This window comes from Sus scrofa, chromosome 9 (genome assembly GCF_000003025.6).
Source record: "Sus scrofa isolate TJ Tabasco breed Duroc chromosome 9, Sscrofa11.1, whole genome shotgun sequence".
NCBI lineage: Eukaryota > Metazoa > Chordata > Mammalia > Artiodactyla > Suidae > Sus > Sus scrofa.
This window is the reverse complement of record NC_010451.4, coordinates 135128215-135144483: the sequence shown is the minus strand read 5'-3', so window position 1 is coordinate 135144483 and position 16269 is coordinate 135128215. Positions and strand designations below refer to the sequence as shown.

General features: G+C 43.5%; 1 protein-coding gene across 10 annotated transcripts in view; it reads right to left on the bottom strand.

Moving 5' to 3' along the window:
- Window positions 1–16269, bottom strand: part of LOC100514786 (ATP-binding cassette sub-family A member 13) — a 348431-nt gene that overhangs the window by 307994 nt on the left and 24168 nt on the right. For 9 of the 10 annotated variants that reach the window (XM_021063898.1, XM_021063900.1, XM_021063901.1 and 6 more), the window contains 2 exons: window positions 8287–8380; window positions 4881–5004 (listed from right to left, as the gene is read on the bottom strand). In XM_021063898.1, coding sequence (XP_020919557.1) covers window positions 4881–5004; window positions 8287–8338 — 176 coding nt within the window. In that variant the 5' untranslated portion in view covers window positions 8339–8380. Of the gene's footprint in view, window positions 1–4880; window positions 5005–8286; window positions 8381–16269 lie in introns of those variants that run through there. The other variant, XM_021063903.1, reaches the window with a different exon arrangement.

The window sequence follows — 16269 nt, the reverse complement described above, 5'->3', positions numbered from 1 at the left end:
TGGCATTGCTGCAACTGTGGTGTAGGGCACAGCTCTGGCTCAGATTAGATCCCTGTCCCAGGAACTTCCATATGCCATGGGTGGGGCTGAAAAAGAAAAAAGTGCTGAGGGATTTACAGTACCAGATTTCAAGACTTTTTCTCTAAAGCTATAATTGGCCTAAGGATAGTCATGAAGGCTACCAAAATAAAAGAGGGCAAAACCAGATCAACACAGCATTATCAGATCAACTGGTTTTCAACAAAGGTGCCAACAGAGGCTTACGGGCATAGGATAGTCCTTTCAACGAATGGTATTATGGAGCTCCCTCATGGCTCAGCAGGTTAAGGAACCAGGTGCTGTCACTGGTCTGGTTCTTGTTACAGCTGTGGCTGAGGTTTCACCCCCAGCCTAGAAACCACTGTATGCCACAGGTGTGGCCAAAAAACAAATAAACAAACGGTGCTACAGCTGGATATCCATACGGAAGATAAAACTCAACACAAAAGTCCATTCAAAATGGATTGGGCACCTGAACAAAAGCTAAAACTATAAAACTTCTAACAGAAACAGTAGTAGCAATTGTAATGATTTTCAGCTACACAAATATTTCATCATTAGGAAAAAATACAAAAAGTACAACCAAAACAAACAAACAAAAAAGATAAACAGTGTTTCATCAAAATGGGAAAATCCCTGCTCTTCAATAGACAGATCACAAACTGGAAGGAAATATGCACAATCCATATTTCTGATGAAAGATTTATAACAAAAATATGTAAAGTACTCAAGAAAGCAAAACCCAGAATTATAAATTATAAGAAGATTCAAGTATAAATACTTTATACACTAAAAAATTCAAATGGCCGCTAAACCCACGCAAAGATCCTCCCCATTACTCATGATTAAGGAAATGCAAATTAAAACTATAATCGCATCACACTTTAAAAAACATGCTTGGCTCTTACGGAAAAAATTATAAAGCTATGCCCGAAGACCCTGAGGTAAATTTAAATGATGGATCATGACCATGGGATTTGAGGCGATTCCAATCTTTTTTTTTTTTTCTTTTTGTCTTTTGTCCTTTTAGGGCCACACCGCGGCATATGGAGGTTCCCAGGCTAGGGGTGGAATCCGAGCTGCAGCCACCGGCCTACACCAGAGCCATGGCAACGCCAGATCTGAGCCATGTCTGCGACCTACACCACAGCTCAGGGCAACGACGGACCCTTCACCCACTGAGCAAGGCCAGGGATCGAACCCGCAACCTCCTGGTTCCTAGTCGGATTCTTAACCACTGAGCCACGACGGGAAATCCCAATCTTTTTGATTCTAAAGTTTGGAAGACACTTAAAGGGCGTCCAGGACTGAACAGCCATGAGAGAAGTGGAGAAGGGAGGCCACAGTGCCAGGTGAGCCGGCTAGACGGTCCTCAGTGGAGCTCAGAATATTTGACGAAGAAAAATAAACTGTTATATTTAGAATGGATAAGCCATGAGGTCCTGCTGTATAGCACAGGGAACCATATCCAATCGCTTGTGATAGGACATGACAGAAGTTCACCTGAGAAAATAATGTGTATATATATTACATTATGTATAACAAATGTATATGCTATGTGTATATATATTTGCTATGTGATAGTTGCGTCACTTTGCTGTAGAGCAGAAGTTGGCAGAACATTGTACTGTAACTTCAAAATATTTTAAATCAAACTATTGATGACAGTGACATGAGAAGAGCAGAAAATAACAAGGAATAATTCTAAGAGAGCATTTGGAGGGGTTGGGCGTGAAAGGTGACTCAGCCAAGGATGAGAATGAAGAATGATGGGGCCTGGGGAGCAGCTCCTGCAGGTTCCAAGAGTGAAAGGATGAGGGGAGTAGAGTCAGAGGCATGTTCGTGTCATAAGGCATCTGAATTTTGCTTTTATGCTGTTAGCTTTACTTAAAAAAAATCAGGAGCGGAGTTCCCATTGTGACTTAGCAGTTAAAGAATCCCACTGGGATCCATGAGGTTACAGGTTCCATCCCTGGCCTCGCTCAGTGGGTTAAGGATTCGGCGTTGCCATGAGCTGTGGTGTATGTAGGTTACAGACTTGGCTTAGATCCCGCATTGCTGTCGCTGTGGTGTAGGCCGGCAGCTGCAGCTCCAATTCAACCCCTAGCCTGGAAACTTCCATATGCCATGGGTGTGGCCCTAAGAAGACAAAAATAAAAAATAAAATAAGAGCTAAAAAATTAGGAGCAATTCCTTATACTGCATCAGAATACCTGCTTACTCTGCTGACAGTAATGATTCACGTTTCAGAATTTCAGTTCTGAAACCCTCTCGTAAGAGCAGAGGGGACGCTCCGTGAGGAAGCCAAGAATAAGGAAGCTGATTTTCACAGTCATAACCTAGATTGGATGAAATGTGGGGTTTCTGCCCAAAGTGAACTTTCCCCAAGGAATGATAAAAGGCACAAAAATTCACAAGTGAATTAACCAATGATCATGTTTAAATAGACTTGAAACGGACACTTCGGCTTTCAGATACTTGTCATCTGAGACAACTACTGACAAGTAATCAGCAGTGACTCTTTACGGCTTTGGGGATCCACTGAATTGTACGGAACCAGTGTGAAAGCAGGTGAGCCCTGCTCGGTGGGGTGGGCAGGTGTGAGGCCAGAGGCGAGCGGACCTTGCTTCTCCTCCCCTTCTGGCTCCTCTTTCTCATGTGTCCCTCTTTCCTCGCTTCTGACAATGTCCTTTCTCTGTTTCATTGTGTTTTTCTCAGACCCCGGCCTGAAGCACCACTAGACACGGGAGGTACTTGAGTCAAGGCCATCAGCATCAAAGGCTCTGAAGCAGACTGCGGTTCTCAGAGTGCAGAAGGAAGCCTGTCACCAGGTTGTGTTATCACCTGAGGGTCAGCAGGTGGAAGTGAGGGTGCTGGACTGGAGAAGGATGGAGAAAAGGGGCCGTGAATTCCTGATGTGGAAGAGAGGTCATTACTGTTCCAGCTGGAGTCATAAGTACTGGTGTTTGGGTTTTGTTACTTTTCCTTTTTAGGGCCACACCTGTGGCATATGGAAGTTCCTGGGCCAGGGGTTGAATCGGAGCTGCAGCTGCCGGCCTATCCCAGAGCCACAGTAACACCAGATCCAGCTGCACCTGCGACCCAAGCTGCCACTTGTGGCCACACCAGATCCTTAACCCACTGAGCAGGGCCAGGGATTGAATCCGCATCCTCATGGATACTAGTCGGGTTCTTAACCCACTGAACCACAAAGAGACCGCCCAAGAATTGGTAATGATTTTTCAGACTCCACTGATGGAGAGCTTCCGTGCCAGCGATGGCTGGACGTTTCTTCCTATTTTGTCTTTAGCACCCATAGCACTAGAAGTAAGGTAAGTGAGACACGGATTCCGAGAGGCTAAGTGATTTGCACAGGTTCTAAAAAAATGACAGGGCCAATACCGTTTGGGGGCAAAGCCCAACTTCCCCACTTAGCAGCATTTTAATTTGCCACTCCGAGCCAGGAAGAGACGTAAGAAAGCCTTGCAATGGACAGGCCGATGAGCCTCAGCCGCTTCCAAAGTTCCCAGAAAGGCACGGTCTTTGTCCACACAAGCGGCAAGACGGACAAGTATTTCAGGTTAGGAAGTTAAACTACTTCCAAATGATGCTCCTGACGTCATACTTTTACATTACCTGTTTCAAAACCCTGTACGCGCCGGTTATAAATACTGCAGTACATGTGTCCCAAATTATCTAGAAACTTTTCATTTTCTTCTGTAACTTAAGGCTGAAAGACACGGATCACACATTTTCACATGGGTCACACTGAAACGTCTTAGCTTGGTCCACACCGGGAAGGACAGACAAAGCGGACCCCGCTTATTTATTCACACTTGAAAAATGCACACTCTCTGAGGACCGGTCACTTCCCTTCATTCCTAGCCCCCACTGAGAGACGTTTCCGGAGTTTTCGGAGTGCTCTAAATTAAAACTCTCTTTATTTGGACTTTTCTCACATAAAACACTGCCTGCTCTTTCTCCTTTTTGGTCTTTGATGCCACACTGGTGCCACAGGCAAACACCTGCCAGGCTCAGCATCCAGAATCAGAGCCAGGCAGCAAACTGTCACTTGGTCCATGGCATTGGCGAGATGGAGAAAGAGGTGTTTTAATTTATCTCAGCTGTGAACAGGATGCTGGTCAAAAAACAGCACAGAAGGAAAAAAAAAAAAAAACAGCAAGGACTCAAAGAAATTCTTATTTTAGGGGCATTTGGCACAAAAATGAATGTCTGGCTAAGCACATAATTTTAAGAGCAGAGTTTCAATCTACGGAAAACACTCTGGGAGTTCCCATTGTGGCTCAGCAGAAATGAATCTGACTAGCATGAGGACTCAGGTTCTACCCCTGGCCTCGCTCAGTGGGTTAAGCATCCGGTATAGCCATGGGCTGTGGTGTAGGTCACAGATGTGGCTTGGACCTGGCGTTGCTGTGGCTGTGGTGTAGGCTGGCAGCTACAACTCCGATTAGACCCCTAGCCTGGGAAACTCCTTATGCCACTAGGTGTGGCCCTAAAAAGAGAAAAAGAAAAAGAGAAGAAAAAGAGAAAAAGAAAAAGAGAACATTCTATGACAAGAAAATGGAATTTTCCAAGCAGCAATCACTGTGATTCTTAAGACAGCAGTGGAAAGACGAGCTACTGGAAATCAACCATTCCTTGGTGTTGTTATCAGGTTGAGTCTGGACTTAATAAATCTGATTTTCTCGTAACTCAAAATTCTGTGTTTTCCATGCTCTCTGGCCTATCCACACATTACTGAGGCTGTACTAAAGGCATCATGCCTGTTCTATTCACCAGCTTCCCAAGAATTCTGAAAAGGGTGTTTGCGTGTCTCTTACCGAAAATGGTGTTCCATGGACCTTTCATAGCTTGTGTTCCTGCACCTGGATCCGGTGTTGCAAAGAAGGCCTCGGACAAAGGGGAACACACCCTGACTGGGCAGGTCCCGGGGCTGCAAATAACCTGGGTGTAGACACAGGAAGAAATGAATCCATCCAAGTGGTCCCAGGAATGGAACACCTGCGGAGTTCAGTAACACGTCACATCATGTGATTATACGCTTTCCTGCTGTTAATTTAAGGAGATCTGGGCACTCCGACCAGAAAAAGAAAGAAGGAATGAAACTCTTTACAGCTGCCTCCTTCCCCTGGGGTCTGCACACAGCTCCAAGGCGGCACGTCTCTGCCTGGCCCTCTGCACACTCGCGTGACCCTGTCTGCCTGCTCAGGGGGTGCCAGTACCTCCGCTATGCAGCCTTGCCTCCAGATACACGAGCTGTGGGCAGGAAGAACAGGAGCAGAGAGAGCTTCTCCTTTCAAGTGGAGTTCTTAGTTAGGTAAATTTTTCTAGTTTAATACACCTTGGATTTTTAAATGTTTAAATGTAATCGCTAAAGATCACTGAATGCAAAGTTTAGAAACGCTGGATAGGATCCAAGGTTGTTCAGGACAAGTGTTGGTACAATAAGCCACTTCCTCTGTAAAGCGCTGTTCACGTGTGCCCCCACGTCCCCCCTTCACAGAAGCAGATGGACAGGCAGAGTCGGGATGCTGATGGTTGCGGACAGCTTGACAGTCACCAGCCTAGAATGTTGTAGCTCATAAAACCTTGACAAAAACCTTGTCAAGGAAACCTTGTCAAACTCAGTCTGGTTTGGTCCCGGGATGGTCTTACCTGTGCCCAGCGTCCAGCACAATATGCTCTGCCCATAGAGGACGGTCAGCAAGTGTTTAATGAATGGACAAATGATGTGTATTTTCTGTCTTTTAGGGCCACATGTGCAGCATGTGGAGGTTCCCTGGCTAGGGGTCGAATCAGAGCTATTGCCAACCTACACCACAGCCACAGCAACGCCAGATCCTTAACCCACTGAGCGAGGTCAGGGATCCAACCTGAATCTTCAGGGATGCTGGTCGGGTCCCGTTCGAGTCACAACGGGAACTCCAAATGCCTGGGCTTTGGAGCTAAAGGGACAAACAGAGTTCTTAGCTAAGGGATCTGGCGCCGGGGCTGAAGTGGAGACCTCGGCGGACTTGGGTCCCAGTCCAGCAGTAGCAAAGGCTGTTTTCTACTATGACTGCTGTGTCCCATCCCCTCAGGAACGTGTCAGGAATGGTGGTCACCAAAACAGGGCGTTATTGGGTCAGAGATTAAGGACATTGTCTTCAAAATTAAGGAGCCGGTGTGGTAACATCAGGCCTCCTGAGGACAGTGGGTGTGTCGGGGAGGGGAGGGGAGGGGACATCTGCTGGTCTTCGCCTCTGGGCCAAGCCCTGTGCTGAGCACAGGCTCCTGCCTGCTTCCTTGCTGAGTCCCTGGAGGCAGGCAAACTGGCTGTCTGTACAGAAAAGAGACTCACGAGGGCTGGACTCCTTGCCTGGGCTCACACATCGGGTCGGTGGCAAGACGGTGCTTCAAAGTCTGGTCCTCAAGTGACTTGGGTTCGAGCCCCCTTTGAGCCTGTGACCAAGCCTTCTCTTCCCGACTCTCCCTCACCTGCACCGGGGCTCGGCAAGGCCACCTCTTTGCTGGGACTGTACTCCTGACGCAAAGGAGGGGCTGGATTAACGCTCAGGAGCGAGTGTAGACTTTCGGCATCAGGAACATCCGCGCCTGTCCCTCGGGCGGGACCGAACTAGTAGCACGTGGTGACGCGTGGGGGTGCAGACGTGCTGCTGTGTCCCTGGTGACCGGGTCACCCATGGCGTTGCCTGACCACCGTCAACCTGGGCCTTTCCCTCTGTCCTCGATGTCACACCGTGCACTTGTGACATCCAGGTTGCAGCATCCCTGCCTTCTCTCCCTGCCTCCGGGGCACAGCACACTCTCATTGGCCCATGAAAAGCCCTTCTGTTTGTTATTTCTTTTCACTTTTTTTTTCTTTTTTCTTGGCTGCCCTGCAGCTCTTTTCATTCTTGTTCTCACCTCAGCCCCTCCACCTGCTGCCAACACCCGCCCCCAGCCCTTGTCCCAGGCCAGCACCCCAACATATTTGCTATAGGTCCTCAAATCCGCACGCATGCACACTTGTGAAAAGTTTTGTACTCTTGTACTTCTAAGTTATATAAATGACGTGCTATTTATAAAAAGACCTTTCCAAACGCCCCTTTCCACTTTCAGGATGCAGACTTAGAGCATCAAGACTGACAGCTGATATAACTCAGAAGACATGATTTCTCCATACTTAGGAGGTTTTCACTGCAAATGCCGTGTCGCGCATCATGTCACTGCAGCCTGGCCTCCGTGTCTCCCCCGCCCCTGCCTCACTGAGCCGCCCCGGGTGATGGCACCAACACCTCGGGAACGTGTCAATGCACATGTGTCACGTCCTGCCTTCCTGAATGCTCCCACCCCAGGCCTCCTCCTCCTCCTGTCCTTCCGCCTCTGCTCCTCACTGCCCCTCCAGGGTGCTCCCCACAAGGCCTGGTCCCAGGGGCCTCTCCTCCTAAGGGTCCTCTCTCCATCCAGACTCAAGTGGGCTCAGGACTCACCCGCCTGCCCGACTGGGCAGTGGGTCCAGGCGGTCTGACAGATGGACCCTCAACCTCCCCCGGCCCCACGAGCACAGCTCCCCGACCCCCTCCTGCACCTCCTCGGTGCAGAGAGGTGCTCTCTGCCCGGGGGTCCCCGCTGGAGGCCTCTGCCTCTGACGTCACCCAGCCTGCTGTGGTTTCTTTCAGGCCCCCTCCTTCACCTCTTGTGACTCTGTCCTATTCCTGAACTGAGGCCGTTTATTTATTTATTTATTTAGTCTTTTAAAGGGCCGTGCCTGTGGCATATGGAAGTTCCCAGGTTAGGGGCTGAATCAGAGCTGCAGCCGCCGGCCTACACCACAGCCACAGCAATGCAGGATCCCAGCTGTGTCTGTGACCTACACGACAGTTCACTACAATGCTGGATCCTTAACCAGGCATAGAAACTGCATTTTCATGGATACTAGTTGAGTTTGCTACCACTGAGCCGCGATGAGAACCCCCCAAATTGAGGCAGTTTAGTTAAAGGAAAAAAAAATCTACCTACTAGATTGAGCAACCATGTGTGAATATCATTCTTAAAAGAAAAAAAAATTGACACTTAGTGATACACATCCTAGAAATAGAGTTATGGTGATATTACAACAGAACCCTATCCGCTCATTCTACTTAGGGTTCAGAATCTACAAAGAACAACAACAAAAAGGGAATGCTGTGTTTTTTTTCCCCTAGAGGTCTGTAATTCAAAAAGTGTAATAAAAGTGAAACTCACAATTGTCTCTTTCTCTGGGAGGTTCTTGAAAACGAAGTACTGTCAGAATCATGAACAGGATGCATGGCCAGAAGAATTCGGCGAGAGAAAGGACCTGAGAAAGTTGTAAAAAAAAAAAAAAAAAGAAGAAGAAGACTGTAACTCGCTCAGGTCACCTGTTCACTCTCTGTAACAAATGAACCATTTCTCGGGGGTGGGAGGAGGGGACGGAGTAGTTAATTCTGGCTGAATATAAATGGGCAAAAAATTAAAAACAGACCTCAAATTAAATAACTTGACACCATTAAGAAACATAGATACATAATTAATTTAGAGTTTTAAAAATTATTTCTAATAACATAAAATAGTTTTTTTAAAAAACAAACAAGTATAAAGAAAACAGAAAATGGGTTATGGACCCAAGACTCACATAGCTGATTTTGATATCATAAATAAATACATCTGTGTATGGTTAGGAAACTGAAAAAGTACAAAAGGAATACAACCACTCTCCCAAAAGATAAATCATCCAAACACTTTTTTAACTCATTTTTTAAAAACATAAATAAATATAATTAATATGTCTGGAAATAATTCTTCACATCAGCACTTACAGATCTGCCTCATTATTTTTAAAGGCCACATAATGATCTCTTGTTGAATTTAATTTACTTAACCAATCACTCAATTATGGAATTTACGAAGTTTTCTGTTTGGGTCCAGAGCTATCAGAGTTTCCCAGACATTTACTGGCTTTTGTAAGTATATCTATGACATAGCATTGCTAAATGAGATTATTGAGTCAAAATATGTACGATTTTTAATTTAGAGTTTTAATGGATACATGTAACCAAAATACTCTAAATTATTTTATTTTGTTTTTACTGGCTTGTAGTCATTGTTTCCTCCTTTATTTTTTTATTTTTTATTTTTTTGTGTCTTTTTTGCTATTTCTTGGGCCACTCCCGCGGCATATGGAGGTTCCCAGGCTGGGGGTCCAATCGGAGCTGTAGCCACCGGCCTACGCCAGAGCCATAGCAACTCGGGATCCAAGCCACGTCTGCAACCTACACCACAGCTCACGGCAACGCCGGATCTTTAACCCACCGAGCAAGGGCAGGGACCAAACCCGCAATCTCATGGTTCCTAGTCGGGTTCCTTAACCACTGCGCCACGACGGGAACTCCTCCTCCTTTATTTTAATTAAAAAATTCAGCCCTTTGTTGGTTTTAGGTATTGCAAATATTTTCTCTAGTTGTTAATTCGCTTTCATCATCTAAATCTTTTTTTTTTTTCCTTTTTTGGCCACACCATGGTGTGTGGAAGTTGCCAGGCCAGGGATCCAAATCTGAGCCACAGCTGCAACCCACACCACAGTTGCAGCAACACCAGACTCCCAACCCACTGCACCAGCCTGGGACTGAACCAGAGCCTTAACAGAGACAAGCCAGATCATTCATTAGCCGGGGAACTTCCTAAATCTTTTATGCAATCAATTTACCATCTTTTATTCATAGAATCTGGATTGTTTTCCCCCCAAACATAAAGACCACCATACTTTAAAGGAGCTTGTCAAAGCTAAAGTAAAATAGGCAACGGCAACAGCTGAATTGTGAATATTTGTCAGCCAGTCACAAAATCAATGGGAAATTGCTAGTTTCAAATGAGAATCACATTATTAAAAACGAACAACACCCCCCCAAAAAAAATCTACCTCTTAACATTAAAAGCTTTCTCTGAAGATCTCAAACTAAAAATAAAATTCCAACTAAACCTAAAGTAATGTTATCCCCGTTTTTTATGTGCAGGTCAATCACTGACCCTCTGAAAAGCGGAAGCAGGAAAATCCTTCATTGTTCTGAATTTGCAATTACTGCCTTCAGCGGAAAGTACGGAAAAGCAGCAGTTCTGCTGTGTCATGTCCACTGTGAGTGAGTGAATCACCTCCTCTCATGGGCCATTTCTCACAGGGCCACAAAAGCAGCCTTCTCTTTCTCATCACATTTTTGTATCATGTTTTTCTTCTCATGTGTCATTATTATGCTTAAACCTTGCTTAAGATGACTAATCTTAACCTGTTAAATGGAGTTGCTTTCTGGGTAATTTCTGTGCTTTCCTAGGTCTCCTGCACTCAGGGCCTCCAATCACGGCTTCTCAGGAAGGGGCCCAAGCATATCCGGGCATTAGTGTCGTCCAAAGGCAGCAGAAGGGGACACTGCAGGAGGAGGTGCTGCAGGAGGGGTGCTGCAGGAGGAGGTGCTGCAGGAGGGTCCGGTCTAGGAGAAACGGTCATCTGCCAAGTCTGTTCGTGCTCACAATGCAGTGGCCACCCTTCCAAACAAACAGAAAGGCCTATTCTTTCTTCCAAGAGTCCCCGGAGGGCAGCTCCCACTGGAAGTTCTGTTCTGCACCCCAGATTTCACACCCCACAGCCATGTTTACAGATGCCCTTTCCTTCAGTACAGCTGAGCTGCTGTGGCATGAGGGGAGGTGCTGACAATGCCTGCACACAAATATGTATGTACAGGGCTCCAGGGAAAAATGATATATTGATATCCCCTCACAGAATTTTTCTTTTCCCAAACAAAATAAGAGAGAGAAAAAGGAAAAGAAATGAAAATAGAGCAAAGATGGGAGTGGGGGGAAAAGACAATTTGTCTTTACCTAATAAGAATGCTACAAAACGTGCTTGCTTCAGCAGTACATATACTAAAACTGGAGCAATATAGAGAAGATTAGCATGGCCTCTATGCAAGCATGACATGCAAATTTGTGAAGGGTTCCATATTTTTAAGAGAGATCCTAAATAACACAATAGAAAAGTTAGACTTAATCGACATTTTCACAACATTACATCAAAAAAAAATCAGAATATACATTCTTCTCCAGTGCACATGGAACATTCTCAAGGATCGATCACATACTGGGGCACAAAGCAAACCTCAACAAATTTAAGAGTATAGAAATTATTTCAAGTATCTTCTCTGACCACAATGGCATGAAACTACTAATCAACCACAGGAAAAGAAATGAGAAAAACCTAACTACATGGAGACTAAACAACATGCTACTAAAAGACCAATGGGTCAATGAGGAAATCAAGAAGGAAATTAAAAAATACCTCAAGACAAATGATAATGAAGCCACAACCACTCAAAATCTATGGGATGCTGCAAAAGCAGTGCCCAGAGAGAAATTCGTAGCAATAGGCCTTCCTCGAAAAAGAAGAAAAATCTCAAATCAACAACCCACCACTTAAATGAATTAGAAAAAGAAGAACAAACAAAACCTAAAGTCAGCAGAAGGAAGGAAATCATAAATATCAGAGAAGAAATCAATAGAGACTCAAAAAACAATAGGAAAAAAATCAATAAAACCAAGGGCTAGTTCTTTGAAAAACTAAACAAATTTGACAAATCTCTGGCCAGACTCACAAAGAAGAGGAGAGAAAAAACCCAAATAAACAAAATAAGAAATGAAAAAGGAGAAAGCATAACAGATACTGCATAGATACAAAAAACAGTAAGAGAATACAATGAAAAATTGTATGCCAACAAATCTGACAACCTAGAAGAAATGGAAAACTTTCTAGAGACTTACAGCCTGCCAAAACTGAATCAAGAAGAAATAGATCAACCGAGCAGACCAATCACTAGAAACGAAATTGAATATGTAATAAAAGCACTCCCTACAAATAAAAGTCCAGGACCAGATGGCTTCACAGATGGTTCTACCAAACATACAAAGAGGTACTTATACCCATGCTCCTTAAACTTTTCCAAAAGTTTGAAGAAGAAGGAACACTCCCAAAGACATTCTATGAAGCCACCATCACCCTAATACAGAAACCAGACAAAGATACTACTAAGAAAGAAATCTACAGGCCAATATATTTGAATATAGATGCAAAAATTCTCAACAAAACTTCAGTCAACCGAAACCAACAACATACAAAAAACATACACCACGACCAAGTGGGATTCATCCCAGGTGCACAAGGATGGTTCAACATACTCAAAACAATCAACATCATACACCATATTAACAAAAGAAAAGTCAAAAACCACATGATCATCTCAACAGATGCATAAAAAGCATTTGACAAAGTCCAACATCCATTCGTGATAAAAACTCTTACCAAAGTGGATATAGAGGGAACATTCCTTAACATAACCAAAGCCATTTACGAAAAACCCACAGCAAATATAATAGTCAATGGAGAAAAGCCTTCCCACTAAAATCTGGAACAAGACAAGGATGCCCACTCTCACCACTGCTATTCAACATAGTACTGGAAGTCCTAGCCACAGTAATCAGACAAACAAAAGAAATAAAAGGTATCCAAACTGGAAGAGAAGAGGTAAAATTGTCACTGTATATAGATGACATGATACTATATATAGAAAACCCTAAGGACTCAACCCAAAAACTACTGGAACTGATCAGCAAATTCAGCAAAGTAGCAGGATATAAGATTAACATTCAGAAATCAGTCACATTTCTGTATACTAACAATGAAATATTAGAAAAAGAATACAAAAATATAAAACCTTTTAAAATTGCATCCCAAAAAATCAATACCTGGAAATAAATCTGACCAAGAAGGTAAAAGACTTATATGCTGAGAGCTATAAAACATTAATCAAGGAAATTAAAGAAGATGTAAAGAAATGGAAAGATATTCCATGCTCCTGGGTTGGAAAAATTAATCTTGTAAAAATGGCTATACTACCCAAAGCAATCTACCGATTCAATGCAATCCCTGTCAAATTACCCACGACATTTTCCACAGAACTAGAACAAACAATCCAAACATTTATACGGAACCACAAGAGACCCAGAATTGCCAAAGCAATCCTGAAGAACAAAAACCAAGCAAGAGGCATAACTCTCCCAGACTTCAGACAATAATACAGAAACACAGTTACCAAGACAGTATGGTACTGGTACCAAAACAGACACACAGACCAATGGAACAGAATAGAGAACCAGAAATAAACCCAGAAACCAAGGGTCAATTAATCTTTGACAAAGGAGGCAAGAATATAAAATGGGAAAAAGACGGTCTTTTCAGCAAGTATTGCTGGGAAACCTGGACAGCTGTATGCAAATCAATGAAACCAGAACACACCCTCACACCATGCATGAAAATAAACTCAAAGACTTAAACGTAAGACAAAACACCATCAAACTGCTAGATAGAGAACATAGACAAAACATTCTCTGATATCAACCTTACAGTTGTTTTCTCAGGTCAGTCTCCCAAAGCAACAGAAATAAAAGCAAAAATGAACAAATGGGACCTAGTCAAACTAACAAGCTTTTGCATAGCAAAGAAAACCAAAAAGAAAACCAAAAGACAACTTACAGAATGGGAGGAAATAGTTTCAAAAGAAGCAACTAACAAGGGCTTAATCTCTAAAATATACAAACAACCTAGACAACTCAACAGCAAAAAAGCCAACAACCCAATTGAAAAACAGGCAAAAGACCTGAATAGACATTTCTCCAAAGAAGATACACAGATAGCCAACAAGCACATTTAAAAATGCTGAACATCACTGATTATTAGAGAAATGCAAATCGAAACTACTATGAGGTACCACCTCACACCAGTCAGAATAGCCATCATTAATAAGTCCACAAATAGCAAATGCTGGAGGGGTGTGGAGAAAAGGGAACCCTCCTGCCCTGTTGGTGGGAATGTAAATTGGTACAACCACTACGGAAAACAGTATGGAGGTTTCTTAGAAAACTATACACAGAACTACCATTTGACCCCACAATCCCACTCTTGGGCTTATATCCGGACAAAACTTTCCTTGAAAAAGACACATGCACCCACATGTTCATTGCAGCACTATTCACAATAGCTAAGACATGGAAACAACTTAAATGTCCACCATAGATGAACGGATTAAGAAGATGTGGTACATATACACAATCGAATACTACTCAGCCATAAAAAAGAACAAAATAATGCCATTTGCAGCAACATGGATGGAACAAGAGACTCTCTTACTGAGTGAAGTAAGTCAGAAAGAGAAAGACAAATACCATAAGTGATATCACTTATATCTGGAATCTAATATACGGCACAAAAGAACCTTTCCACAGAGAAGAAAATCATGGACTTGGAGAACAGATTGTGGTTGCCAAAGGCGGGGGTGGGGAGTGGGGTGGACTGGGAATCTGGGGTTAATAGATGCGAACTATTGCCTTCGGAGTGGATGAGCCATGGGATCCTGCTGTACAGCACAGAGAACTATATCTCGTCACTTATGATTCAGGATGATAATGTGAGAAAAAAGAATGTATACATGCACGTGTGATTGGGTCACCTCGGTGTACAGTAGAAAATTGTCAGAACACTGTAAACCAGCTAAAATGGAAAAAATAAAAATCATTATTAAAAAAAGAATGCTACCAAACTGTCAACAGGAGTTTCCATTGTGGCTCAGCAGGTTAAGAACCCCTGTAGTGTCCATGAGGATGCTGGTTTGATCCCTGACCTCACTCAGTGGGTTAAGGATCCAGTGTTGCTGCAAGCTGTGGTGTAGGTCACAGATGCAGCTTAGATCCAGTGTTGCTATGGCTGTGGTGTAGGCCTGCAGCTGCAGCTCCAATTAGACCCCTAGCCCTGGGATTTCCATATGCCATGGGTATGGCCTAAAAAACAAAAAACAAAAAAACTGTCAACAAACAAGTTTCCTGAGCACATCACCCAAGCCCAGCGTGGCTCGGTCCCAACTTGGCCCAGCATCTCCAAAACCATAACAACGTGGCCGCACAACCTCAAGGGCTCTCCCTAGTCAGAAAGGAACAAGGAGGCTAGCTCTGCTGGAGAAGAATCCAGAAAAATGGGGAAAGAATTCAAGTTCGAAGAATAACTTCCCCAACTGGATGGAGTAAACACGTAACAAAACGTCAAAGGCGAGCACAGAGCCCAGCTGGGCTAATACGACTTGCAAGTCATTTCCGCCATCACCCAAACACCCCTCCCGCTGGGGAAAACCGGCAGGTACAGAGCATGCGCAGAGACTGCCCTAGAGTTTGAAGGAGAAATCAGACTTGTCTCAGGTTTACTGAAAAGATAGTCAAGGACAACCACAACACCTGGGCAAAGCTGCCCAAGTACGAATCAGAGGAGAGGAGAGAACACAATAGCAATCTAAAGATTCTGGAAGGAAATAAACAAATAAAGCAAAGAAAAGAAAGTCATGGAGCATGACGAGAAAAGAAACAACTCCAATAAAATGAGTCATTTCTGTACAACTGTTTCATAAAGAAGAACAATTTAATAAGAACAAACGTTCAAAAAAACAAGATCTTAAAAAAGATAATAAATGAAAAGAGAGGTTGCAGATCCAAGGGAAAAATAACAAAAAATCATGACTGTGGAATTCTAAATGATTCAGAAACCACAAAAACAGAATAGACACTGGTTAAATTTAATTCTTGCATTAGAGAAACAGTTTGAGATAACAACAGTGACTTTTTAAAACAGTTTTAAAGGCAAAAATATTAACGAAAAAAGCTAATATAAGCAGCTTTGAAAATCAAAAAACTCCACAACCTAAGAATAACTGCCATCTCTGAAACAGACAATCTGAAAAATGGAACAAAAAATATGCTCAAGTGTATAACACAGGAAAATTTCCCTAAATAGAGAAAACTTTATCTCAAGACTGAAAGAGTATGCTGTGTTTCTAAAAAAGAAAGTGCAGCTGAACTACAGTTATTAAACTTCAAAGGTAATGGACAAATACTGCAAAGCATCCACACGGGAGGAAAAACATTAGTCTCCTCAAATATGTCCTCAAAATATTCAATGCTAGATAACAATGCATCAATATTTACTAAGTCCTAGGAGAAAGAAAGTGTGATAAAAATGTGATACCCAGTAGTTCCCTGGTGGCCTAGCAGTTAAGGATTCAGCATTGTCATTGCTGTGGCTGGGGTTCCATCCCTGGTCTGGGAACTTCCAACCACTGAGGATGCGGC